This window comes from Rhinolophus sinicus, chromosome 8 (genome assembly GCF_057876585.1).
Source record: "Rhinolophus sinicus isolate RSI-liver-muscle chromosome 8, RSI-T2T, whole genome shotgun sequence".
NCBI lineage: Eukaryota > Metazoa > Chordata > Mammalia > Chiroptera > Rhinolophidae > Rhinolophus > Rhinolophus sinicus.
In genome coordinates this window covers 55,912,665-55,940,116 of record NC_142508.1, presented here as the reverse complement: position 1 = coordinate 55,940,116, position 27,452 = coordinate 55,912,665, and the positions used below count along the sequence as shown (strand labels likewise).

At 45.1% G+C, this 27,452-nt stretch overlaps 1 protein-coding gene across 1 annotated transcript in view; it reads right to left on the bottom strand.

Moving 5' to 3' along the window:
* Positions 1–405: 405 nt before the first annotated feature.
* CDYL2 (chromodomain Y like 2) overlaps positions 406–27,452 on the bottom strand; it is a 162,811-nt gene continuing 135,764 nt past the window's right edge. The window contains exons 4-7 of the mRNA XM_019711013.3: positions 21,265–21,437; positions 14,677–14,887; positions 11,954–12,097; positions 406–7,118 (exon numbers count right to left, since the gene is read on the bottom strand). Coding sequence (XP_019566572.1) covers positions 6,960–7,118; positions 11,954–12,097; positions 14,677–14,887; positions 21,265–21,437 — 687 coding nt within the window. The 3' untranslated portion in view covers positions 406–6,959. The remainder of the gene's footprint in view (positions 7,119–11,953; positions 12,098–14,676; positions 14,888–21,264; positions 21,438–27,452) is intronic.

The window sequence follows — 27,452 nt, the reverse complement described above, 5'->3', positions numbered from 1 at the left end:
AATATCATTGTTAGCCACGTGTAGCAGCTGAGAATGGACAAGACCGAACTCTGTGAAGGTTTATCCCTAGTGAGGAGGGAGTCCTGTGCAAGAAAACCTGGGCATACCAGAGAAGGGGTGAATGCTCATTTCAACTCCCTGAAAAATAATCCTGTGGTCCCCATTAGAGGGTCCTCTGGAATCAACACCGTTGCCGCCCAGTGACGACCTGCCTGAGTAGCTGAAGCCCCAAGCCTGACGTGGGTGGGAGTTCCTATGCTCCCCAGGAACCCAGATACAACCTAGAAACAGTTGATGCCTCAACCCCCTGGAGGCCCCAGAAACATCTCTGTTCAGAAACCACAGAACCTGTTTGTCAATTTCAGGTACAGGCTGCAAAGTGGGGGAACACAGGCAAATGCAGACGAAGTTTCAACCTTTTTATTCAAAGCAGCTTTTCACAATGTATAAATACTGCGTATTAGCACACATGAAAATACAACTTCTAAGGCACCCAGAAATGTGTTCATACACGTTACAGGACCATTCACAAAGAGAGTGTACGATTTGTTCTAGACAGTCAGCATTTGATAAATCAGAAGATTATTATCCCTCAGTACTGCACCCAGTCTCAGGAAATATTTACAACGTGGTCGAGAAAGGGTCAGCTGTACCTGTTTGATAATTCTATGAAGTACTCATACTTAACAAATATTCAGAACTAGTTAAAGACTCTCCCATGATAACCTGGCAAAAGAAAACGAGTAGCCTAACTTGCAAAGGTCTCCTTGGATTTTGGCGTGTGTGCTACATCCATGATCAAACCCAAACACTCCGAGGGTGGGCTGGGTAAGTTTTTGGTAGCCTGCTTCATTATCAGAAGTTTGGTAATAAGCCTTACCACTAGAATACCACTTCTTCAGCCTCTGTCATTTCTCAACCAGTGAATGGATCGATGATTTCATCATGAATGAGAATGGAGCATCACCTAGTGTGAGAATTGAAGACAATTCTTCTCACACTGAACAGGAACTGGAATGACCGGATCAATGCAGAACAAAAGGAAGTGGAAATTCAGCAACTGCAGGCCTGCTGCTCAGTGTAGACACACCTAAAAAACTCGCACTGGAGGTTCCTATTCAGATGGAGCAGTCTACACTGGTGAGAGAACCTGGAAGAATGACAGATCTCCACTTTTTATGATATGGACAAAGGCTGGGACTGCACAGCAAAAACACCCACCTGAAATCGCGAGTTTCCATCTGAGAAACTCATCTTTCAGAGCCTTCTCAAGGTGACAACACATCCCTCTGGGTGGCCAGCCAGGGGCAGCATGAGGTTGGTGGAAGTGGGCAGTTTCTCTGTGCCATGAGGCATGCACACCTCTGCCTAGATGTGCCTACAATCTATGAAAGTCGTGCTTTGTTGAAATAATGCAATTCTTTGGTCCTTGGTTTTATGAAAGGCAATATTTTCACCATCCCGTCTACATGGACAGCAAATGACTTCAAGCTGGGACTAATGGCACAGGGACAAATTAAATACGAGATGGAAAACTCTTACACCCTCCCAACTACCCACCCTAGTGCACTCCAGCATCAGTCCAGGTGTTGGGCCAATGAGGCACGGTCAACCCATGGAGAGGCCAGAGGAGAAGCTCAAAACTAGATGTCAGTTGTTCTGATGGCCACACATACTGCAAACGTTTGAAGCAAATCTCCATCCTAATGGTAGGTAAGTTGACTTTATGAACATTTATTCGAGAGAAACCAAATAACTTGACTGTAGCCACACGACAGCCCTGGTCTCAAGACCATCTTTAAAGCCTTCTTTGTAAGGAGAATTGGTTGGTACCTATGGAAGTGTGACCAACTGAAAGGAATCAAAATTTAAAAAAATTAAAATTAAGTCCAAATTTTAGTTGGTTTTATTAGATCCCAGATAGTGGGATACACCACCAATGAGCTCCATGACTTATGCTCCATGAAAACAGCCCTGGGGGGACTGCCTCAGCTGAAGTGTACGCTCTGCATCTAGTTTACCTTTGCCCTGCTAAACGCGGGCTGAGTATGGCTTAACACACACCATTCATTGATAAGACACTCGGGACATATGGAAATGCTGATTATGTAACTGAAAGTGACTTCAGATTGTCTACACAGTAAAACTCACATGTAAACTTTATTAACATCTCTCAAGGAATGCTGATCTCAGCCAGGCTGGACGTTTCCAGGTCACCCACAAGGAACCTGGGGTCAACTGCCAAGGTCAGGAGCAGGAAATGCCATTTGCTCAGCACAAATGATGGACCAGCAGCCCTCCCTGGGACCGTGTCTAAACCATGTGAATAGTACAAAGGTGGCTGCGGAAAACCTGTCCTTGGTCCCTTTGTATGGCCAAAGAGAATCACCAAGTTGCCTATCTGGCCCCTGCTGCCATCAACTCAACCAAACTCTTCAGATTTGCCATGACTTACAGACTGCACTGAGTCCATTAACATGGCTTCTGTTGCTTGTAAGAAACAACCCTTGTAAGAAACAACCCGTATTACCCTTTTTGTTTTTTGCAACAAGCTTAAGGCTCTGTTCACAAACTCCATCAACTGCCACACAGTGAAAATTTATGGGGAGATCTTAAACTACATATGTAGTTGCAAAGGTTGGAAAATTTACTGATCCTAATGGTAAGGCTTATTCACAAATTCAATACATTTTCAAATTATACTTCAAGAAAAAAAAATTAACCTGCTCTCTAACAATATAAGAACATTAGAGTCTAATGAAAAACAAAAAACAAAAAACATTGGCACCAGAACAGTATGCTATTTTTTGAAAGAACAAGTGATATTAATGGAAAAGATTGCCTAAAACGCATATCCTAACTTAGCACAGAAATATAAAAGTTTATATTCTGAAAATATATACTGTATTAAAGTCTGTAAGCATTTCAACCAAAATTTGCAGAAATAACTAAGCAACACTTATCTACAACAAAAATATACATGCAAGACAACCCCCAAATGGTTTCCCTTAAATATCTACAAAGGCAAAGTGTAGATTTGTAAAGATTATACAAAACCATTTACAGAGAATAAAATAAAATACTTAAGAAATCTCATTTAGAGTCTTAAATACTGTGTATATTAGTGAGAGTGTCTAAACTAATATATACAACAGACTTAAGTATCTGAATTCAGAAACACCGAAGAGAAGCAATTCTGCATTTTAAATATTCACTTAGGAAGATTTGAAGATGTTTATATTTGTTTCTCTTTGTTAAAAAAATTTTTTTCCACAGAAACTAGATTGTAAAATTGCATGAACGTGACAATCTCAAATTAAAAAAAGTTTACAAAATTTTTTGAACCAACAGTTAATAATGGGAAATGCAATTCAGCATTCAGTCACGGTTATTTTTAAATGCGGATATTCAGAGATACAGTCGCATTGATCAGAGTCTACTGTGATTATTATTTCTCCATCCTCATACTAAACTTCATATGGAAAAAACATTTTCATGCTTCAGAGAGAACATTTTCTAGTTTAATCTACACCGAATAAGAACAACATTTTAAATCAATTCTCTACTACCTTTTCATAGTTATCCAATTTCATTCTTAGAGGGTAATTTGTGATGGTTTTTACCCACAGAGATTATTCCAAAGCCAGAAGGGATACGTGGGTACATGAGTTTCCAAATGGTGAGGAGCTCTGATGACCTCAGCAAAGTTGTACAAAAAGTCCTGGGGCATTTAGCACAGATGGCTGCACCAGAAGATGCTGGATGCTAGTCACCAGGGGTTGGAGCAGACAGGGAAGGAGAGTTCTAATCCAGGGCTAACATAACAGGATGCCAAGGAGTGGACTGCCTAGAAGGTTCCTTGACTAAAGAGGTACCCTCAACTTCCCACCTATAGCCATTATCCAACCCCACAGGTAATTCTGGGATGGGGCACGATTCCTCAAAGACCCGCCCAGGCTCTGGGAAGTGACAGACACAGGGTGGGGTGGGGTAGGGTGGGGTGGGGGCAAAGCAGGGTAGGGAGTGAAGGAAGGATCCCACACATAGAAAGAGGGTGCTGGGATAGAAGATAACAAGTGAAGGCCTGAACCCTATCTTGAGAAAGCTGTTAGGACAAACCCTGACACACCCACAGGTCTGGCATTTTCCATCCCAGGGCAATTTGCTATGTAAATTATGTGGATTTCACCTACACATTATCAAAACAACCATTCAGAAAGTGAAAAATCCAGAGACTCAGTCTACCCTGTAGTAAACAGATTTAACCAACTTTTGCCCAATTTGTGGAACATTCTTCTTGAATTGACTATATAGGAACAACCAAAACATAGACCATCTTTTAAAATACCTCCTATTATAACCAGAACTTACAAATTAACAACAGTAATTCCATCTTAGTAATGGTTTCACATTCCTACCTTATCAGCAGAGATCCTTGAAATGTTTAGAAGTTTGGATTTGTGATACGTCTAAAGCTGAAATATTTCTGATGCTTTCAGCAGGGAACCAAGGCGAACACTGATCGAAAGGAATTTCCAAACATTCTCTTCAATCTTCAACAAGAATCCTGATACTGCTTTTATGGTAAATGTATCTGCCCCAGAAGGTAAACAGAAAGCGAGGGTCTCTTTCTTTAGAGAATTTTGCAATGCTGGAGATTATCTACCACAACACACAAGAATGACGTTTGTCTAGGGGCCTTGGAAAAGCATTCTTTGCTTTCTCAAAGGAAGGGACAAAACCCAAGTGGAAATGTGACAAATAGGCATCTGGGCAAAAGCAGGTGTTTCCCTAGAGTAATTCCCTCGAGTCTAGGTCTGCAGTTCCTACAAGATCCCACGTGGACGAAGGAGAGGGTACACTGGACTTCAGTTCCATCTTCCTCTGGCTAGATTCCACCAAGGCTCACCTTAGCCAAGATGGCACAAACGGAAGAAGGGAAAAGACAGGAAGCTGCCTCCTCCTGGACTCTCATGAAGTCGTGGGGAAATCCAAAAGCAGAGAGGCTTTCTACAGAGGAGGCAGCAAGGCCGTCTTAAGGACCAAAAGTCCAGGTAAACTTCCGATTCCCTGAAGGACCATGTCTCTGATCATAGAATTCAACATGTTCTCTGAAACACAACGCTGAGAGCCATGAATGCTCTCGCTCTGTCCAGCCCATTGCATCTGGTCACCTTTAAGAGAGAAAAGGGACCAGAGAGAGACAGATAACCACAGCAATGACCCTCCTTTTCTCAGCCCACCTCCCCTCCCCCAGCTGTGCCCAACTCTCACTGCTCTCTCCAAGGAAGGGACAAGAGAGGATGGTGACTAACGTAAGGAAAGAGAAGACGGGTGAGCAAAGGGCCTCTGAGGACACGCAGGGGTTGTGATGGAAATGGAAATAACCTGCCACTCTGAGAATCGAACTTCCCTGGGTGCTTGACCAGTAACAGGTTTAAGCCTCACACGGAGCATGGTCCTGTCATTCCTGCTCTCACCTTGATGTTAACCTTTCCCTTGCCAACCAAAACCGAAACCGCTCCTTCCCTCTAGCCGATCCATAGACTTTGGGCTGACCGTCTGAATACAGATGGTGGGGCCCTCGTGCAGCCCAAAGGCCCTGGGGCAGGAGACTTCATCTCTGGCTATTGCTCCTTGATGTGAGCAAACAACTCGAAAAAAGATGGGTCGTCTGAGCTTCTGAATGCAGGAAGATTCAGACCTTCTACTTACTGACAGCTCAACAGAGTGGGAATGCTTCCTACCTCCCCGGAAAGCCAAACCAGACATCGCTGCCTACGTGGAATGGATGAACTCTGAAATCCAAGTTCAGTCATTTGCCCCAAAGAAAAAGTCTTACTCTAGACAGTGTGCAATCCCCAGGTGGGGCCTAGTCCCCACCTCTTCCTGATGTCACAGAATTAGGGACTGGGTGTCTTAGTACCATTTAGGCTGAAGGCCCCTTTATCTCCTTAAAGGCAGCAGAGTGCAGAGAAAGCGCCTCTGCGATTTCTCCTAAGGACAAGTATTCAATTATTACAGCTGAGAACTATTTTATACACAGAAGATCCGGTACAGAGCTATTCCTTTTATCCACAGAAGTCCTTCCATTTTTATCTCTCTGAATTTTATTTCTACATGGTTCATTGCTACAATGCACCAAACAGCATGAACCTTGTATGGAATTTGGTCCAGGGCAGTATGAAAATAACGTCTGTGTGAATGACAGATATCATAATATAAAAACAAAAATAAATAAATTAAATAAGTCTGATTAAAGAAAAAACCATTTTCCTAGTTCATGTTTTTGCAAAACTAGCTTTACATATAATACACATAAATTATCAGAATTTCCACTTACATTGTTTTAAAAATATATATTTAACAAAACATTCCTAAATGTACAATATCTAGGTTTGTAAATCACTCAGTTGGGTGAGCCCTAAAAGTCACACAGATATGCATCAGAGAGGAGACTGAGGTTGGCTCTACACAATGGTTTTGCTCATTGGTCTGTAAATTCCCGAAGATGGATTGTCCCCCATCACCAGATCTACACTTCACCAAAGAGAACGTGAGCCAAATCTCCAAATCAGAGGCACTGTGTAGACACAGTCTGAGTTGGAAGAATGGAGGACACTGATCTTCCCCTTCCTGGACCGAGATGGTGCATTTCAGCAAGTGGGGACAGGACAGCCCTGACGGAGGCCTGGGAAGATATAGCCCTCAATAGCTCTCTAGCTGGTTAGGGTTGGGGCATGGGGAAGGCCAAGTATGCTGTGTTTCCCATCTGTTACACAAAATTAAACCAATGAGGAGCAACCAAAGGACACGAGGAAATGGACACAACCCTAGGTATAGAGACACCTTGACAAACCCCTTGGCAGGGCATACACTGGACTCCAATTTCTGAAACACAGGGCAAAACTGGAAGTCAGGTGCCCTTGATTCATTGGGGCAGATGAGCCGGGGCAACTTCAGACTTCGTAAATTTTGTCCTGCAGGTAGCTGAACAGGGAATCCAGGCCTTTGGAGGAACTCCACAGTTGCTTGAGCATGAGGCATTCTTTCTCATTCACATCTTCAAGCACCGATTTCAGGAAGCTCCGAACGAGGCATTTCGACTCCTCCAACACCTGAAGGGAAATGCACAAGCCTTGTTAGCCGGGCACCGGGGACTCTGCTCCAGAACGTACTTGGCCTGTGAGGCACCAGTTAGCCTTCCAATGTCCAAAGCCAGAGGAGGCTGTCTCCCAGGCCCATGTCCCCGGCAATGCTGGGGATGGATTCCAGGCATGCTATGACGTTGAGCCCAAAGTCCCTGGATGACTGAGTCACCCCCAACAGCAAGACCTTTGTCGTTTACCCAAGGGTGACATAAACTCAGTACCATTTTCTATGGGCGTCATGAAAAAGTTTGGGAAACACTATTTGCACCTCCCTGAGCTTCCGTTTCATTATCTGTGAGACGGGAAAAATGATACCGAACTCAAGCATGGTTGGGATCACGGAGTAATGAAATGCAATGAACTAATGGTCGTCTAAGTATCCGCATAACCCACCCCCACAGCAATGCCCCTCGCTCAGGCTTAGTAGTAAGAGAAGCAGTACAACTAGCAGCAATCATTGGAATAATGAGTAACCATAAACACAATACTTGTAGTAATGAGTAATAACAGTGAGAATAATACTACTGCTATAGCTTTGTAGTGGTAACAAGAGTAGTAATGTTAGGAATACAGTCGTGGTAATGGTAATGAGGGTGATAAGACTATACTAGAGCAGTAATTGTAACCGTAGTATTAGCAATGCCATGGTAATAATAGTACTAATCATAGTAATGAATAATGACAATCACAGTGATCATAGTAATAATAACAATGCCACTACAATCACGGGTAATTAATAGGGTCTACGAGAAGTACTTTTCCTGCCTTCTTTCATTTCTTGTTCATGAGACCTCCACAAATAGGTAATCTCCACAGGACAGAGGAAGTGCCCACGCTCAATAAAGTAAAATTGCCCAGAGTTGCCTGACGGATGTGGCCTGCCAATGTCTCGAGGATTCTGACCGGCCGCACTGCTGCCTTCCTCTGGCAGAGGCTCTGCAGGGGAGGGTGGCATCCAAGCATCCTTCCACTGGCCTCCACCATCCTCTGCTGGCATCAAGACTTCAGTTCACACTCTCCCAAAGCACTTTCAAATAGGAAAACAAAAACAAGACAAGAGCTTCCTTGCTCAAGCGGACGGGAGAGGGGCTGTGATCGCCTTCTTCAGCTTTGGCTGGAGGCTAACAGGTGGTGAGAACGGGCTGGCAGACGGAGAACTCCTCCAAAGAACACCATCTCCGAGAGGTTGTGGGGTAGATTATGTTCTTGGGCAAATCAACCCAAAGCTCCTGAATTCATAACTGTTGGCAGGAGAGATTTCCTTGCAGTATTTCTTCAACAGCTGGTCTCACCCGAGTACCTCCAGAGCCCAAAGACTGGACTCCTCAGTGGAGCGGTGAGGCCTTTTTCCTACCTTCCTTTTCAGTCTCATTGTCCCTTGAATAGCCTGTGAACCTGCTCACACCACCATGAGTTGCTGCCTAAGGTCCACATGGGTTTTCAGACTCATGTGCCCTCACTCATGATGTTTCCTCTTCTTAGAATTTCTACCTGCCTCTCCAAATTGAAACAGAAGAAGTAAAACTGTTACTATTAGCAGACTACATGATATTTTATACACATACATACACACACACACGGTGCCAAAAAATGTATACACATTTTGAAAAAGGAAAAAACTGTATTAAAATTGTAATATTCAATATATACCAATAACAAAAGATGAATATGTCATGTGTATACATTTTTTGACACCCGAGAGAGAGAGAGAGAGAGAGAGAGAGAGAGAGAGAGAGAGATATCCCTAAAGGCTCACACACACACACACACACACACACACACACACACACACACACAATTAGAACTAATAAATGAATTCAGCAAAGTTGCAGGATACAATTTTAATATTCATAAATGTGATGCATTTCTATACATTAAAACAAGCTAACAGAAAAAGTACGAAAAAAACATTTATAATTGCACCAAAAAAATAAAAATAAAATACCTTGAAATAAATTTTCCAAGGAGATGACAGACCTATACTCTGAAAACTGTAAGACACTGATGAAATGAACTGAAGATGACACAAATAAATGGAAGAATATACCATGCTCATGGACTGGAAGGATTAATATCATTAAAATGACCATATTACACAAAGCAATCTACAGATTTAATGCAATCCCTATCAAAATACCAATGACATTTTTCACAGAACTAGAACAAATAATCCTATAATTTATATGGCACCACAAAAGACCCCGAATTGCCAAAGCAATCTTGAGAAAGAAGAACAAAGTTGGAGGGATCATGCTCTCTGCTTTCAAACTATATTACAAAGCTTTTGTAATCAAAACAGTAAGGTACTGGCACAAAAACAGACACGTAGATCAATAGAACAGAATAGACAGCTCAGAAATAAACTCATGCTTATATGGTCAATTTACAACAAGAAAGGCAAGAATATACAATGGGGAAATAACAGTCTCTTCAATAAATGGTGTTGGGAAAACTCAATAGATACATACAAACAAAATGAATCTGGACCACTTTCTTATACCATATACAAAAATTAAAAACTCAAAATGGATTAAAGACTTAAAGACAAGACCTGAAACCATAAAACTCCTAGAAGAAAACATAGGTAGTAAACTCTTTGACATCAGTCTTAGAGATATTTTTTGGGGAGATGTCTCCCCAAGTAAGAGCAACAAAAGCAAAAATAAACAAATGGGACTACATCAAACTAAAAAATGTTTGCACAGCAAAGGAAACCATCAACAAAGTAAAAAGACAACCTACTGCTTGGGAGGAGGTATTTGGCAACGATATGTCTGATAAGGGGTTCATGTCTAAAATACACAAGGAACTCACACAGCTTTACATAAAAAATAAAAAATAAAATTAAAAAATAGGCAGAGAACCTGAACAGACATTTCTCCAAAGACTTACAGATGGCCAACAGACATATGAAAAGATGCTCAACCACAATGAGATATCACTTCACACCTGTCAAAATGGCTATAACCAAAAAGGCAACAAATAAGAAGTGTTGGAGAGCATGTGTAGAATGGGAACCCTCATACACTGTTGGTGGGAATGATGATACAGCCACTATGGAAAACAGTATGGAGGTTCCTCAAAAAATTAAATATAGAACTATCATGCGACCCAGCAATTCCACTTCTGGGCATTTACCTGAAGAAAAAGAAAACACTCATTCAAAAAGATACATGCAATCCTGTGTTCACTGCAGCATTATTTACAATAGCCAAGATATGAAAGCAACCTAGGAGTCCACTGATAAATGAATAGATAAAGCAGGTAGTACATATATACAGTGGAATATTACTCGGTCATACAATAAAATGAAATCTTTCCACTTGTGACTACATGAATGGACCTAGAGGTTATTATGCTAAGTGAAATAAGTCAGACAGAGAAAGACAAATACTGTATGATTTCACTTATATATGGCACCTTTAAAAAAAAAACACAAAAAAAACAGAAACAGACCCATGAATACAGAGAAAAAACTGACAGATGCCAGAGAGGCGAGGGGTAGGGGCTGGGTGAAAAGGTAAGGGGAAATAAGAGATACAAACTTTCAGTTATAAAATAAGTAAGTCATGGAGATGTGACGTATAGCACGGGGAATATAGTCAATAACATCATCATAACTTTGCACGGTGACAGATAGTTATTAGACGTATTGTGGTGACCGCATCGTAAGGTATATAAATGTAGAACCACTATGTTGTACACCCGAAACTAATATAATATTGTACATCAACTATACTTTAAATCTTTAAAAAATTTCGCTCTGCCTCTCTGTGCAGCTGATCCTGGGGTCATCAGCCATCCCTGTTTGCCCAGGACCATGGGGTTTCCTGGGACGAGGGATTCTCTGTGCTAAAACCAGGAGAGTCCCAGGCAAAGTGGGATGAGTTGTTCACCACAGTCATCAGGAAAATTAAAGGAGAATCCAAATAAAGAGACACGCAAAGTGCTTGGCCCATAATAAGTGTTTATCAACAATGTCAGACCCTTACCACCCCGTCATTGTCACTGGTACTGTTAGGCTTCCAGGGAGCAGAGCTCACATACAGTAGGTGCCCAACAAAGGCAAATGAGGCAAATCAGGAGAGGCATGACAGCTGGTGTTCAGGGTAGACAGGGAGGAGGAAGGGAGGGTCATGAGGCTGGCCCCATAAATCCAGCACAGAAAGAGTCCCCGCCTTATTCTCCCAAAGCACCTTTCTCATTTCCTGAGCGGGGCCTGGGGTTCCGGGAGCGGCCTTTTCTCCACCTCTCCACAGGATATTTCCATGCGGTCCTCAGAGTGACTTTTATGAGATAAAATCGACACTTAATTAAATATTGGCGCCTCTATGGAGGTGATATTTATTTATCTATTTTTCAATGTGTCTTCAGCATCAAACGGTGATGTTTAAACGTGCCAAGTGCTCGGTGGGCAGGAGGAATGAAATACAAGGATAGTGTGGACGGCTTTCTCTTGTCTCTTGACTGGTTTAATACACTTTGTCCTATTGCTTTTGCTTCTCATTTCTTTGAAAACTCTAGATGTTTTGTGTTGCGGGGTAGGGGTGGGGGGTAGGACTTTTAAAGCAGTACACTCTACCCCAGAGTATAAATCTCTTCTGTGAGGGTTTTCAAACTGGAGTATCTAATAATGCTGACCATCTCCCTCTGGACTGAAGTTCTCAACACTGAGATGAGGCATCTGTTACATTACCCAGGGCCTTGCATGTACTCCTTTGGCGAGTCAATTCGTCCCGTTCAGCCTCATTGCCCTTGTGGGTCTATTGCAACAACAAGCACACAAAGACACAGGAACTCACCACTGCACTGCAGGACGCCATCTCCTTGACCCGCAACATGACCTCCTGGCTGAACGTGGTTGGCCAGAAGACCTGGGACACAAGTCCTCTGCTGCATGCCTCCTGGGCAGTGAGCTTCCGCCCACAGAAGAGCATCTCATTGGCCTGAAAAAGCAAAGGCAGGGGTCGGCTGAGAGCCCGGAGCGCCTCCTGTGTCTGTCAGTGAGGCCTGGGTTTGCAGTGTGCAAGTGTCTCAGATCTCGCAGGCAGGATTCTTAACCGGGGGTCCAATGAGCTTTGGGAACTGCAAGCAAATGTTTGTGTCTATGTGCATCTTTCTGAGCAGAGAGTCCACAGCTTTCATTAAATTCCCCAAAGAAGCCATGTACCTACTGTGGCTTCATCGGCCCAATACCCCTCCCCATGTCTGGCAGCAGACCCATAGGGCGGGCACGCGCCTAGGGCTGGGTACATCTCTGCACTGATCCCCTGGCCATGACAACTGGCCTGGGGATGAACAGATGTCTACCCTATGTCACAAAGCTCTCTATGAGGTTTCCAAGCCAGAGATGATGGGGAAGACTCTCTCCCTCTCTGGTCTCAGGCTAATGTTAATGAGCCCAGGGCCACCCACCACTGTGTCCCCGCTCTGTGGAGAGGCAGGTCCACAATGAAAGGAGAAATGGAGAACAAGAGTTCTGATGGTATTTGAATTCCTGGACCTGTTAGCCCCTAAGAAACGTCCCCCTTCTGGACTTGCCAAGCTATGGCAATCATTATTTCTTCTTTTTTTTTCGCCCCCTCCTGAAGCCAATGAAAATGTTTCCATCACTGGCAGCCAAAAAGATCATGCATAATACCATAATGCCAACACAGGGAAATATCTCTCCTGATGGCCCAGGGCTATGCACAGGCACTGCCCTGTCTTGAAGCGTGGAAAGCTCCCCCGGGCCTTCTGAGGGCTCCTCTGCACCCTACTCCCCCCAAAGTTTCCTTTTTCTTTGAAGTTCACAGCTATCACACACGTTCGGGCGGAGCTGCATGGAGAAGGTCCTGGGCACAGATAGCACAGTGTGTCAACGCTAAAACTTACCAACAGGTGACCCTCGCACTGATAATTAGGGCGTAATGGCCACAACCATGAGACAGGGTCCTCATCTCCTTCAAGATGAATCCCCGCCTCCTTCACAGGGCAGACAACCCCCTCCCTAACCTGCCATCCACCTGCCTCCCCTCCTCTTCTGTCCTGCCCCATATGCTTAGCCACTCTTGGATCGATGTTGAGATGCCAAGCTTTCTCTCTCAGCCTCTGCATTCATGCAGTGTTTTCCATTTTGTTCTGGTGAACACTGAAGGGTCATGATGACCCAAAGGACAGACAATCTTTCATGCCAGAGTGGAAAAATTGATCATAGTATGCACTTGGTGAGAGGTTGGAAGACAAACATATGCCATTATACTTATTTAGAAACACCTCTGTCTCAGGAAGGAGAAATGAAAGGAACTCAGGGGAAGGAACCAAACAAGACTCAGTCAGCAATAAGAACATGTCTCAATCAGCAACATTCCTGGAGTTTCAGAAATAATTAGGAAGGAAGGAAGGAAGGAAGGAAGGAAGGAAGGAAGGAAGGAAGGAAGGAAGGAAGGAAGGAAGGAAGGAAGATGAAAGAGAGAGAGAGAGAGAGAGAGAGAGAGAGAGAGAGAGAGAGAGAGCAAGGAAGGAAGGAAGGAAGGAAGGGAGACCTAAGACTGTACAATGTTAACATTTTTGTGACCACAAAGGATGGAGAGGAATTGGAGTGGCACTGAGTTCAGGCAGAACACAGTAGCTGAGATCAAAAGCGAAAGGGTTTGCTTCCTGGGCCCCCTGGCCTGCCTCATTTTTCTGCCACAGGTGCGACAATGAGCAGCTGAAAGCAGCTCCAAGTGAGTTGCTGACTCTGAATGGCCTTATCTGTCCCATATGTAGGCCCTGCTGCATAGACCAGGTGGTACTGGTGGGTTTGGGGGCGTAAGATAATCTCCACTCATCTCTTAGGTGCTATTCCTGTTTCATGCTATCATCAAAGAGAGACAGACCACACAGAGGGGATGGGATGGGGGCTTCCATCCTACTAGGGCAGTGCCCCTGCTGGGAACCTCCTCTAACCGCCCCCTGTGGGGTTTGGCCCTGTCATCTGGGTCACGATTCTTTGGCAGTTTTCTGGGGTCTCTCAGGACGCCAGCATCTGTGGGCAGAATGCTCCCAGCAGTGCTAGGGAGGCACCAGCAAACAGCCCTGTGCAGACCTTGCTGAAGCCTGCACCGCACTGAAGCCACCTCAAAATGCCCCCTCACAAACCTCCTAGATCAACCACACTCACTGACCCCCGCCCACGTCCTGGCAGTGCTAATTTCAGACTTCCTCCTCAGAGGCAGGTTCTGCTTCATAGTACACTGCTTAAGAGCACAGACTGTGTTCATATCCAATTGCCATTACCACTGGACGACCTTGGACAACTCAGTCAATCTCTCTGATTCTGTGTCCACATCTGTCAAGTGGAGATAACAGGTGTTCTTTCTACCTTACAGGGTTGTGGTGAGGATGGGGGAAGGAATGGTGTGCTTACTAAGTGGTAGCTGTTATTCTGACTCACCCCTGCACAGACTTGCTTCTGGCTGCTGGTGCAGAATCTGACCACAGCCTACAATGGCCTCTATGACCTTGCTTGAACACCGCTCTGCCTGTCTGCGGGGAGGCTTACCAGCGCAACGCCCAGGATCTGGGGGAAGGTGTAGGAGGAGCAGCCGGCGGGTGTGAGGCGGATGGTGGCATAGGGGGTCTGAAACCAGGCCTTCTCGCTGGCCCACACGATGTCGCAGAGAGGCAGGATGGAGGCACCCAGGCCCAGGGCAGGCCCGTTGATCGCCACCACGATGGGCTTCTTAAACTGGATAAAGGCCTTCACAAAGTCCCTGGGGGAAAAGAGAAGACCCTCTTTAACAGGTGACCAGGCTTACTGAGACCACTTGACACTCCTGGTTCTTCCCAGACTGAAATAAGCTTCCCCAGGTGCTGTGAAGCAGCTGTGGGTTGTCAGAGGGAGTGGGTGCTGGGCAAGGGTCTCATTCTCCCAGACGCCAAGCCACTGAGCTGCAGTCACAAGCCTGGCACACTCAGGGCTTGGTGCCAGATTTTCAGAGGGGACCTGATGGGGTGACCACATGTCCGGGTCTGCTCAGAGAGCCCCAGATCATGTCTGATGTGCCATCACTTCCCGAGTTACCCGGTCCTTCCACTCCCTAGATGCTGACAAGCTATACATATCCTAATGAAGACAACTTGAATAGTAAGGTTCAGAACCAGACCAGAGCCAACAGGAGAATGTTACAAAGGGGCATATCTGAGCTCAAGGAGAGAAGGAATGTTCCAACGGCACTGGCTGAAGGTGGAATGAGGCTTCCGGAGATACGAATTCCTCATTATTGGAAGTATTCCAATTTTGGCCCGATGATCCCTTTGGGTGATGGTGTAGAGGGAATTCAAGCTATAGATGACGGGCTTGAGTGAAGACTGAGACATTTGGATTCTTTTCAATACCAGGATTGTATGATTCTGAATTACCTAAAGGATGCCAGATTCATCAAGGGTCTATGTGTTAGGGTGGCTTTGACCAAAACTGGGTAAAGACGTTGGGATCCCCTGGAGGTATGAGGCATCTGGAATCATGGCTATGGGATAAGGCAATATTTTATATCTCTGACCTTGTGTACTGAGCAAGGTCACAGCCTCCATCTTTACCTATTAAGCAGAGACCACCTGCAATAACCTGCACTTCCTTTGCCTTAGAATGCTTTTCACCTTCCCCGTTTGCTATATAAGATCTATAAAATTTTAGTACTCTTCTGGACATCGAGAAAAGATCCAAAATGCCTAGTAAAGTCTGCATCCTTCATTATTCTCAGGTGGTAGATTGGAAACTACCAAGAACTCACAAGAATAAAATCTAAACTCCCAACCATGACCTTGGTCTGCCTCTGCTTACGTCTCTAGGCATTAGCTCATGTCACTCACACCCCTGCTCATGGTGTGGTGCGGGCCTTCTGAGAATTCTGGGAAAACACCATTATCACAATCTGCAATTATCCTAATTACTTGCTTGCTTATTTAGTTCAGCTCCTTAAAAAAACACATAGGTCTGTATTGTGCACTGCTTGCTCTCCATCCATGTTGAAATTAGCACTCAGTAAATAGCTGTTGAATAGATAAAGGATTCCCCCAGACAAGAGCAAAAGCTGCAGATGTGTAGCAGCGATGCACTAGCTATTCACTACACCTGACGTCCTTCCCTCTTCTTCCTTAGTGCTAGAACACATTTCCCAGCCTCCCTTGTAGTTGGCCGTGGCCAAGTAACCAAGCGCTGGCCAATGAAATGTGAGTGGAAACCATACAAATATATACACTTCCATGCCTGAGCCATGGAAAACTCCCACCATACAGTTCTCTGAGCCCTTTCATTTTGATAAAGTAATCTTGGAAGACATTTGTTGAGCCACAAGATGGAAGGAGTCTGGGTTCCTGGGTTACCACTTGGAGGTCAGCCATGGACAGAGCCATAACATCTATTTTAGGTTCACATATTTGAGAAGTAAATTTCTATCACAACTGAGCCATTTTATATATATATATATATATATATATATATATATATATATATATATACACACACACACACACACATATATGTATACACATATATATGTGTATATACATATATACATACACACACACATATATGTATATTATATATACATATATATATGGTTTATTTGTTACAGCAGGTCATACTTAACACAAATGTTGAGCAGATTCTCCCCTTCTCAATGGTTACCATTCCTCCCCAAGTCTTATCAAAAGATGTAGGTATCATGGTGATAAGTTGGGATCAGATTCAATGGTGAGGAGACTGCTTAATATGCCAGCTGGGGCTGGGGCTACCTTATGACCCATATGTCCTCATGAAAATATGCGCCCTTGACCCAGGCTTGAGGCATCACATTTCCTGACTCCCATGTGACTCTTTCTGAGTAGATGATGGAGTGACCCCAGCTACTGCTGGCCCCACTGCAGCAGACCCCAAAAGGACACTGCTACAAAGAGCAAGTGCTGGCACCATGACCTTCTGAATCCTGGTTTTCCAGGGGCCCATATCCTGGCTTGACTTCCTAACCTCATGGCCTCAGTCACTGGTTTTAATGAGTGCTTTTAACCAAACATAATTTGGAGTCTTCAGGGAATACGGGGCTTCTTTGCGGGGTCCTTGGAACCACAGGGTTTGGGTAATTTTCAACAGACATTCCATTTCTAAAGACCCTCATACAATTCCAGGATCTTGGAACTCAGAGTTGAGAAGGACTTCAGGAGTCATTGAGCCAAATCTTCCACTTAGAGCACAATCCTCCCATAGCACCCTAAGGATGCACCATCTGTCCTCTGTTGAACATTTCCAATAGAGAGGGTCTGTACCTATCAAGACGCCTTCCTGTTGTGACCTCACATGGGCTTCTCTGATACTCCCATTCATTCTGTTCCATCCTCCATACGACAATCCTTCAGGAATTCACCTTACCCCTCACAACCCTTCCAGACCCCAGAGCCTTTCACTCTTTGGTTTCCAAGCTGAGCTTTGTGCAGAGGCAACAAGGACCCCAGAGGAGGGTTAAGGGGACCAGGTGTGCATATCTCTGACCCTCCTCCCCCAAACCCCCCTGTCAGTCTAAGCAGTTCATTTCCTTGATGTAAAAATGTGAGTTGCAGACCATCTCGCCATCCTTTTCCTCTCACCTCAAGCAGTAGATGTAAATCGCAAGGGACGCAGAAGCCAGATAGCAAACAGGATATTGCATTACAGACGCTGCTGCTCAGATATCTGATCCTGACTCAGTGGCGGGGCTGCGCTGGGGAGTAGCTCGTCACCTTCCCCAGCAGCCAAGTCCGTCACACTGACCCTGGCCCTCGCGGCTTCCTCCGCTCAACCTGAGCCCTGTGGCTTCTGCCTGCCCAAGCTGTTGGGCTGTTCTGCTGCAGCAGCAGGAGCAGGAACTTTGGGGTCTGAAAGACTTGGGGTGAAGTCTCAACTCTGCCCCTAACTAGTGGTGAGGTTGTGGACAAGTTACAGTTTCTGCAGGCTCATTTTTGTCCTTGGAAAATGGGAAAGCCAACCGTGCATCCTGCCAGGCTGTATGAGAATGACATGAGACTGTCCACCCAGGGCACAAGCACAGTGCCTGACACACGGGGAGCCCAGGTTGCTGCTGCTATTATTACAAGCAGCACATCTGCTGGGGAGGACGGACACCGCTTTCATTCCACTCTCACTGGTCTGCGATCCACTCTCCTGGCCTAAAGGAGACTCGGAAGCAAAACTCTGCAAACAAGGATGTTTGGATATCACCTGGAACAACTGGCATTTCTTTTGTGACGCAGCTATTCATTCCTTTTAACCAGAGCCATGGGGTACAGCACTCCCACTGCCAAAGTTCAGAGCCAAGTGAGCTGGTACAGGGCCTGTGAGTACCAGGTACACACGGAGACAGTGACCCTGGGGCCCCCGAGGGGTGATCTAGGAGCCCACTCCATACTCAGACCCAGGCTTAGCTAGAACTTGTGGCTGGGGTTAACAGCACTGTCATGCAAATAATTCTTTACACCTACTCTAAGTACTTATTATGTGCCAGGAACAGGCCAAGTATTTCATGTGGGTTATCTGATTCCCCTTCGTCCTAGCAACCCGCCAGCAGGCCATCACATCACCCGAGAGGAGTTCAGGTGAGGGCAGCCTCTCTTTCAGGATGGGGCAGACAGCTTTGTTTAAGTCCTGGAGAGAGGCTTCTTGCAGAATGAATCATCCGAGCTCTTCCCACATCTGCTAGTTCATTCAACAAACATCTGCAGAGGGAACATGGCATCCTGGGTCACGTGTATGCATGTTTTCTTCCAGAAATGATGAGAGCGAGCTGGGAGTACTGTTGGGGGGCTGTCGTGGCCCTGCAGCATGGCCAGGTCCTGGAGGTTGGCCCAGCTGAGAGTATGCATGTCCCAAGAGAATTGCAAGGGAGGTCAGCAGGGTATCAGGTCCTATGGCCAAAATGTGTTCCAGCCATGCATGATTTTGAACAAAGTTCTTCCACAGGAGACTTCTGAGACTATAAACGTATGGATATGCCTGGAAAACCTGCATGAGCAAGGACAGAACGTGTGGCATGGCCCAAACTCATTTATTGACAATGTCCTTCGCTAACGATGCTTCTCTGGAAATCTACAGAATGTTCTCTGGAAATGCTTCTCAGCCACATTGTGTCCTAAACTCTGTGGCTGCTGGAGGGAGAAAGTTGGTGGAGCTGGGGCCTTCCCGTAAGAGTTTGGTGGTTATAAGTAAGCCACAGTCATGTTCTGACCACGGGCACTCTTCTGCAGACAAGGCCACACTGTCTGCACCCCATCCATCCTTTCTTGAAGTTCCTCACTCTCCCTATTCCTTCTATCACCTTCCTCTTCATCCTCTTCTCTTATAACCACTTTTCTTCTCTTCCATAAAAATAAGGATCTTTTTGTTTCTACAACATTTAGTGCTTTCGATAGTGCAGAAACTCTTGGTTAGGATGGGGCAGGGGTTCTCAATTCAGACTGCACACCGAGGAAACTTTAAAACCAAAGATGTGCCAGCCCCACCCCACATTCATGAATTCAGAGACTCCTGGGGGTACTGCCAAGCAGCTGGGTTTCGCAAAGCTCCTTGGGGAGTCTGCGCTGTCGGGGCTGAGAACCAGTGATCTAGGGGACATCTCTATTTCCTCTCCCCATGTCCCTGGGAGCTCATGTATTAGGAACTTCTGCTCCCTGTGAAGCATCAGGAAAAACTCCCTCAGCCATCTCTCCCTGCACTTTACCTAAGAGAAGCTCACCTTCCTAATGAGATGGCAAATGTCTGAATTCCACTGACCGCATTTCTCCAGAGGTGAGCTAATGCATTCTGCATCTCCTCAAATTTGGGACTTATGGAAATCCAGCTAATGCCTCCATGAAAATTCATAAACTGGATGAAGGTTACGGCCAAGGTGTTCCTCAAGCCACAGAGACGGCTGCCCCATCTCTGATGGTCCCATAAACAAGGAGGAACCCTTACTGGGGACCCCATGTGACAAGGCAGCTGCAAAAAGACACAGCTGAGTCCGAGCAGATAACAAACTGCCGTGGACATGGCCAGGCCTGTCTGCACCCAGGAAGCCTGACAGCAGCATGAAACCACGACATCTTTTCTCACAACAGCGTTCAGGCTTTCGACATCTCTTCCAGCAAGAGTTCTGCCACAGGAAGCACATAGGTGTTTTGGAGCCGAGACTCCAGTGGATGCTTCACCCTGAATTGGGACTTGCAACCCCATGTGAGGGTGTCCCTGTGTCATCTCTTAGAAACTCTACTCCCCCAGAAGCGTCCTCTGGGGGAGGACATGGGAATCAGCCTCTGTGTGACAATGTCACAGCACAGTAAGACTGTAGGCCCCAGAAAATCCCTAAGCTGTGGCCTGAGGATCAGGACACCCTGTGGAATAACAGTTCCTTCTCAAGAGACCAGGCAGCATCACTGAACTGAGACTCTAGTCTAAGTATGGAGCAAAGCACAGCAGTGAGCATGGGTGGAGGACAAGTGACAGCACTTGCTGGAAATCACGCTCACTTGCTTTGGATAAAGCTATAAAGAATGGGGAAAAAGCTACCCTTCGGTGTCCCAAAAGACATATTGATTGTTGGGACCGGATGTCATGCCCAGGATCCCAACTTTTGCCCCAAAAACACAAGAAGGGGAAACACGCTCAACCCCATGGAGTCTGCAAATGCACAGCTGACCTGGGAACCCCTCCATCCTCCTTCCCAGTTCTGAGCCATGCCAGTTCCAGGACGCAGGAACGCCCAGAAAAATCAAAGATTTCACCATGAGGCGGAGGGCGGGAGTCATGTGGCTAACACATGGGCATTACTAAACACTGGGCTTAATATAAGGAAATAAAATCTCTTTTTCATCAAAAGAATAAAGCGAGATCTAACCTAGAGAGCACAGACATCCCTAATTGAGGCAGGGAAATACAGGATGCCCAATTAAAATCGGAATTTCAGATAATCAACAAATCATTTCTTAGTGTAAGTATCCCAAATATTGCATGGGATACACTTATGCTAAAAAAACAAAAATTCTTTGTTGTTTGAAGAGTTTAACTGAGCGGGATGTATTTTCATGCACTCAATTGGGCAACCCCAGGCAGGTCCCCAAGTGTCCGAACACAAGCAGAGCTCACCTGATGGCTTCTGCAATGCGGGTACTCTCCTTCCGCCGGTCACTGGACAACCGGCCAATTAGGTAGGAGTAATCCAGGCCGCTGCAAAACACACTGCCTACTGCACTGAGGAGCAGCAGTTTGCTGTCATCTGTGGATGCGTTGCAGAGTGCTCTCCGGACCTCCTTCATGATCTGTGGGCAGAGATGGATGTGCGGGGATGTTAAGTAGCTATCTGGAAGCCAGGGGCTTCCAGACGCAAGCCTGCCAGAGGTCTTGCCCCTGAGCATAGAGGTAAAGCTGTTCTTCCTATGTGGAGAACCTCCCCTGAACACAAGCCACATCCAGACCTAGCAAAAAAACACCAAAGCCAGCGCTCACCTATGTCCTCCCCAAAGAAGGCACAGAGGGTTAAGAAGGTAGCAGTGGGGTCACAGGCTACAGACTTGGAAGCCTAGCTTGAAGCCCATTAATCCCTGGTAAATGTCGGCACATCTTGTTCCAGCATTTTCTTGTTTAGCCCTTTTCAATGTGTGGTGGTAAAGTTCTGTGCACAGCCCAGGTGAGGTATGTTAGCCATCTCTAGAATGTCGATTTGATTAAACGCTTGCTCATCCTTACTTCAACTTACCCCATAAAATGTTCAAGGTGCTGAAGAAAACAACTGTCAAACACAAATTATGTATCCAGCTAAACTATCATTCAAAAGCAAGGGTAAAAATTAGGCATTTTTAGTAAAAGAATGTTTACCACTCTTAGACCCTCACTGAAAGAACTACAATAGGATTCACTTCAAAGAGAGAAAAAACAAGGAATGACAGCCAGCAAAGAAACTGGTCGATGTACTGATAAATCAATATAAGAACTGACTATAAAAATCATCATACTGATATTGACTAATTAAGGGTGGGGGTTGCACATAGTAGAACTACGGTCTTAGGCAGTAATATTGTGTCAGATGAGAGGAAGGATGGCTAGAGTAAGAGCATGCCTAGGTTACATGTCTGGGAGTGGTGGAGAGTTAATGATGACATTTAGGCTTTGCTATGTGTACATAACTTAAGGATAGCTTCTTAAAAGTACATCATGAATTACAATGAATGGAGAGGGTGAAATAAAGAAAGCTCAATCACTCAGTCCAACAGAAGTCAGGGAAAAAAGCAAAAATCAGCACAGAAATTATACAGTAAGAGAGAACAAAGCATGCACTTGCCTGGGTGGAACTGAGAGTCCGCTGGGGGACAATAAGTGAATAGGCTTGTAAAGGATCGTTACTAATTATTCAATAGGCATAATCATAGGATATAGTGTGGAAATATTGTGAGAGTATTGGTTTTTAAAATATACTTTTAAGAGAACCCCTCATTGATTAAGCGCTTAGAGGTTCCAGGAATTGCATCAGATAATTTCCATATAATACTTTAGTCCAAATGAAAACCCTGGAAGATAAGGAATTGCATTCCAATTCTGCAGCTGAAGCAAGGCAGACTTGGAGAGGCAAAGGAAGTAGCCCACGGTCACCTGCAACAGGCAGAAAACCGTGATGCAAATCTCACCCCGACATCCCTTCTCTTTCTGCTACTCCATACTGTAAGATGACTTAAACAAATGGATTAATTTTCGTGGAAAACAGAGGGCTAGATACTCATTTGAATCAAGAATCTCCTGGCCTGTGCTCTGTGAGGACTGAAGTAGCGTTTTCCATTCGAACAGGGTATAAGCCACAGGTATTCATTTTGAACACCAAAAAAAGCTAACAGGTCACTATCTTGTGGGTCCTTTAATCTATCTGCCTCCAGAAATAGACACACTCTCACCTACATATGATCTCTGTTTTTCTGAGAGGCAAATAAAAGAAAACCCTGCTGTAAAGACATGATTCTACACATGACTCAGAGAGTGGCCTCTCTGTCTGAGGTCACACTTACTTGTTGATTAGTAAAAACAAAACAAAACAAAAGAGCTACCTCCTTTGTGAATTAAATGGAAAGGAAATTTGTGTCTTACTGATGCAACAAAAACACAAACTACATTTTTTAATTAAAAAAAATTACATCTAGTCAGTATACCGTTCCTTTGCCTTTCTCGTGTTGATAATCCAATTTGAACTGACGGCTGAGGTTTCACCTTCTTGAAGGATCCAAAATTGTATAATGAAACTGGTTTGTTTAAAGTAAAATGTTCTAAAATTATTATACTCTTTTACTTTATGAACAGAATATACTGCACACGTGTAACTACCTCTCAGTGGTCACTGACTAGCCTATAACAGACCCGTCCCCTCAGAGGCTCCCAGGTATGCTCCCAGACCACTCTGCATTTTGAAGTCCTAAATCTGTTTGGGAGATTTATTGCCCTTGTGATACACGTGCTAGCTGCTACTTGCTCCTGCTGTTAGTGTCTAGTAGAGAAAGAACACTACGCCCCTGCTCCTTCCAGCTTCTGATCTGCCATGGGCTGGAACCAGATAACCAAATCCATTAAAAATTGCTGCAAAAGGGGAGGAGACCAGGCTCCCTCTGCCCACTTCATCTTTACTTGCTGAACTCAGTCACCCAGAGTCCATCTCAACTGTGCCCACCTTTTAAAAGGCCTTCCCAAAGATCCCTCACTAAATGCAAACTCTTCCTTCTCCGGATACCCCAACTATCTTAAGTCCCTACTCTGACACTTCTGACAAACTCCCTTATCCTGCCTCTTATCTGATTTAAATCTGTGACAGGCAGCCTCTTAGATGACCCTCTATGATTCCTTCCTCTGGAATGCATGCCCTGTGAAATCCCCTCCCCTTGAGTGTAGACTCGACTTAGTGATTCACTTCTAACCACGAGAATAAGGCAAAGTAATGGGAAGTCCCTCTGAAGAGGAGAGTAGACTACAAAAAGACAATAGCTTGTCTTGACTGTCTTCTTTAGCTATCTCGCTTTCTTGGAGCTCTCCATCTGGGGGAAGCGAGTGGCCATGTCATGGGTAGCCCTCAGGAGAGACTACTCCATAGCCCTTGGGGAGTAGCCACGTGACAAGGAACTGATGTCTCTGGCCAGTGAGGACCTGAGACCTGCGAGCAGACACTGGGCAAGGTTGGAAGTGGATCCTCCTCCATTGAGCCTTCAGTGGAGGCTGCAGACCCAGCCAACACCTTGACTGCAGGCTTATCAAGGACCCTGAGCCAGAAGCATCCCGCTGAGCTATGACTGAATTCCTGATCTACAGAAACTGAGATAATAAATGTTTGTTGTTTTAAGAAGCTAAGTTTAGGGGAATTAGTTATACAGTAACAGATAACTAATACAATCCCTAAAGAGCTAAAATAGTATTCTACTCATCTGAATAACCCTTGTAACACCTAGTCCAGAAATGTGTACATTATAGAATTTAATAAATGTTTATTAAATTGAGTGAATGGCACGGTATTCACCTCCTCAATAAGTTTATAGTCTAATGGGGGGAATCAAACATTTAATAAACTACCACACAAATCCATGTATGTACACTGACAATTGTGATAAGTTCCAGTGGGGAGAAGTGCATAGAGCTAGGAAAGCATATAAGATACATGACCTGATCAGGGAGGTGAGGGAAGACTCTCCTCCTGTGGAAGTGGTGGTTGAGCTGAGATCCAAATGAAGAGCGAGGGTCAGCTAAGCAAGGAGAAAAGGAAGGTTGCTTTGGTCAGAAAGACAAGCATGTACAAAGGCCCTGGGGCGGCTGTGAGCATAAAAGAAAGTGAAGGTGACTGGAGTACAGAAGAAGAAGAGTGGTATGTGATAAAACTACAGTGATCAGGACCCACTGACATATTTGGAGAGAGAGAGAGAGGGAGAGAGAGAGAGAAAGAGAGGGAGAGAGAGAGAGAGGGAGGGAGAGAGAGAGAGAGAGAGAGAGAGAGAGAGAGAGAGAGAACGGGTAACTTGATCAGATTTGCAGTTCCAGCAGCTCTCTCTGCCTGGCTTTTGGAGACTTGGTTCTGGATTACAGGGTAGGAAACACGAAAGGGGGCAGACTTGTTAGCAGATTATTACAATAGTCCAGAAACAAATAGCCTAGTAGTTTGGACTATAAGGATTATGATGGAACTAGAGAGAAGGAAGCATAGTGGAGAGCTATTCAAGAACTAAAGTTAACAGGCCTTGGGGATGGTGGCGATATGGGGGGTCTGACCGAGCATGTGGGAGGTATGGCCTCTGCACGTGTAGTGTGCGCCCGTGGATGGTGAGCTGCTGAAGCTGGGAGCACTGCAGACAACCAGGCGCTGAGTGAGGGCTTGGAGTCCTCTCCTTATGGAGAAGTGAACGAGCTTTGAATCACCAAGACTTTGGGCTATTTTGCTGGCTCTTTCCTTAAGGGGCATTTTTGTTATTCTCCTGGTTCTTTGCTATATCCCAGACAGGAGAAATAATACAACGTACCCGCTAGCCTCAGAATCTAGCTAGCAAACCCAGTAATGTATGAGTTCCTGCCTATAAGGCCAATGTCACCTATCCAACTAGAAAAAGAAATTCAGTTCTGACCGTGAAGGTGGCCCCTTTCCAGTTCCTCCATGTACGAGCAAGACTGAGTCTGCTGGTGACCATTCAATCGCTTCTGTTTCATCTTAACAGTGACAGGAACATCTATTGAACACCTGCTTTGTGCCAGGTATGCTGTGAGCCTCTCTGCAGACAGTAGCTCTAATCCCACAAGCAAGATGTTGTATAATTTCTATAAATGAGAAAACTCAGAAAGACAAAGTAACTTCCTAAGGTAACAGAAGTGGTCAGCTGGGGGAGGCAGGATTTAAACCCAGGTGTGCTGGATTCCAAAATCTGTATTCCTCCACTCACACCACCTCTTCATTTCAGTCGGATTGTTCTTTTGGGGCTACTTTACCGAGTTAGCTGTCTTATCCATATAGTCAATCCACTTTGGTTATTGAGACAGCTGAAAACACCAGATCAATATTTTTTTCCCACTTTTCTCCTGTTCTGTTACAAACAGACGCCAATTAGAAGTGGACCTCTAATTAACCAAGACCACATCTCAGGAGGTAAGAACTTATACACCTTAAATCAGTTGGATGCAACACATTTTCCATGATGAGTGGGCTACAGTTAACATACAAAGCTGCTCCAGAGAGACAGAATGAACTAGAAGCCTTCATATTTATTCACGTCATCGAAGGAAAATGCTGTGTCTTTTTAAAGCAGGCTTTTAAAAAGTAGTAACAGAAAAAAAACCCAAGAATTGGCCTCATGTATTTGTTTCGCGATGAGCTCAAAATAACAAGGTTTCCACGTGTATAAACATGTGAAGAGCAGCCTTTGGGGTAAACCACAGGCTCTGATGTCTCTGAATCCTACACAGAGGTCTGCACAGCAGAGACTCCCACGGTGGTTCCTGTAGGCAGAGGAGGGAGAGACGCCCGAACACCATGCTTTGAAGAGGGGCAACAAACAACCACCAGCCCTACGAACTGCACAGGCTTTAGCCACACCTCTCCCCTTGCAGGTTGGCAGCGTTCCTGACTGTCACACCCACAATCCCATAAAAGAGCTATAGTCTATGTAAATCATCATGATAAGACATGTGATTACAAGTTCAAGGACACAGCACCTCCCACCCCACCCAACTTCCTGGGCCTCCCCAAGTGTACTGGATACATTGGGCAATGCCAGGCCATCCTACCAATCCCAGTCTGGTGGGCGGCCACTCCTCCCCTCCAAACAGCTCTGTGGTCTTCATTGCTATGATGGATAGCAGAGTGCAGGATACTGCAGGGACAGGAAAAGGAGGGTTTAGAGTGAACTGTCTTCAGTGGGCCAGACACTGGGCTGAGTGTGAGAAACAAAATGGCAGGCAACAATGGAACAGCCCTCACTTCCTGAAGCTTACATTCGGCTAAGCTATGTGACCCCAGGCCTGTTAAGTTCTCTAAGCTTGTTTTCCCATCTGTGAAGATGTGGATCATAATAACCCTACATCAGAAGGGTACTGGTGGGATGAAATGGGAAAAATGCCACCCTGCCCCAGGTCGGCTGAGTTGGAGAGGACTGCTGGGATGAGTGTTTCCTACATTAGCACCATCAAGAAACTCTTTAGAAAAGAAATGATTTCACTGACCTCCCAAGGACTCCATATTTTGAATGACATTATCTAGCGAATTGCATTTAGTATTCACTGTTTCCCTATTCTATTCACCTAAGACATCAGTATGATTAGCATTTAAAAAG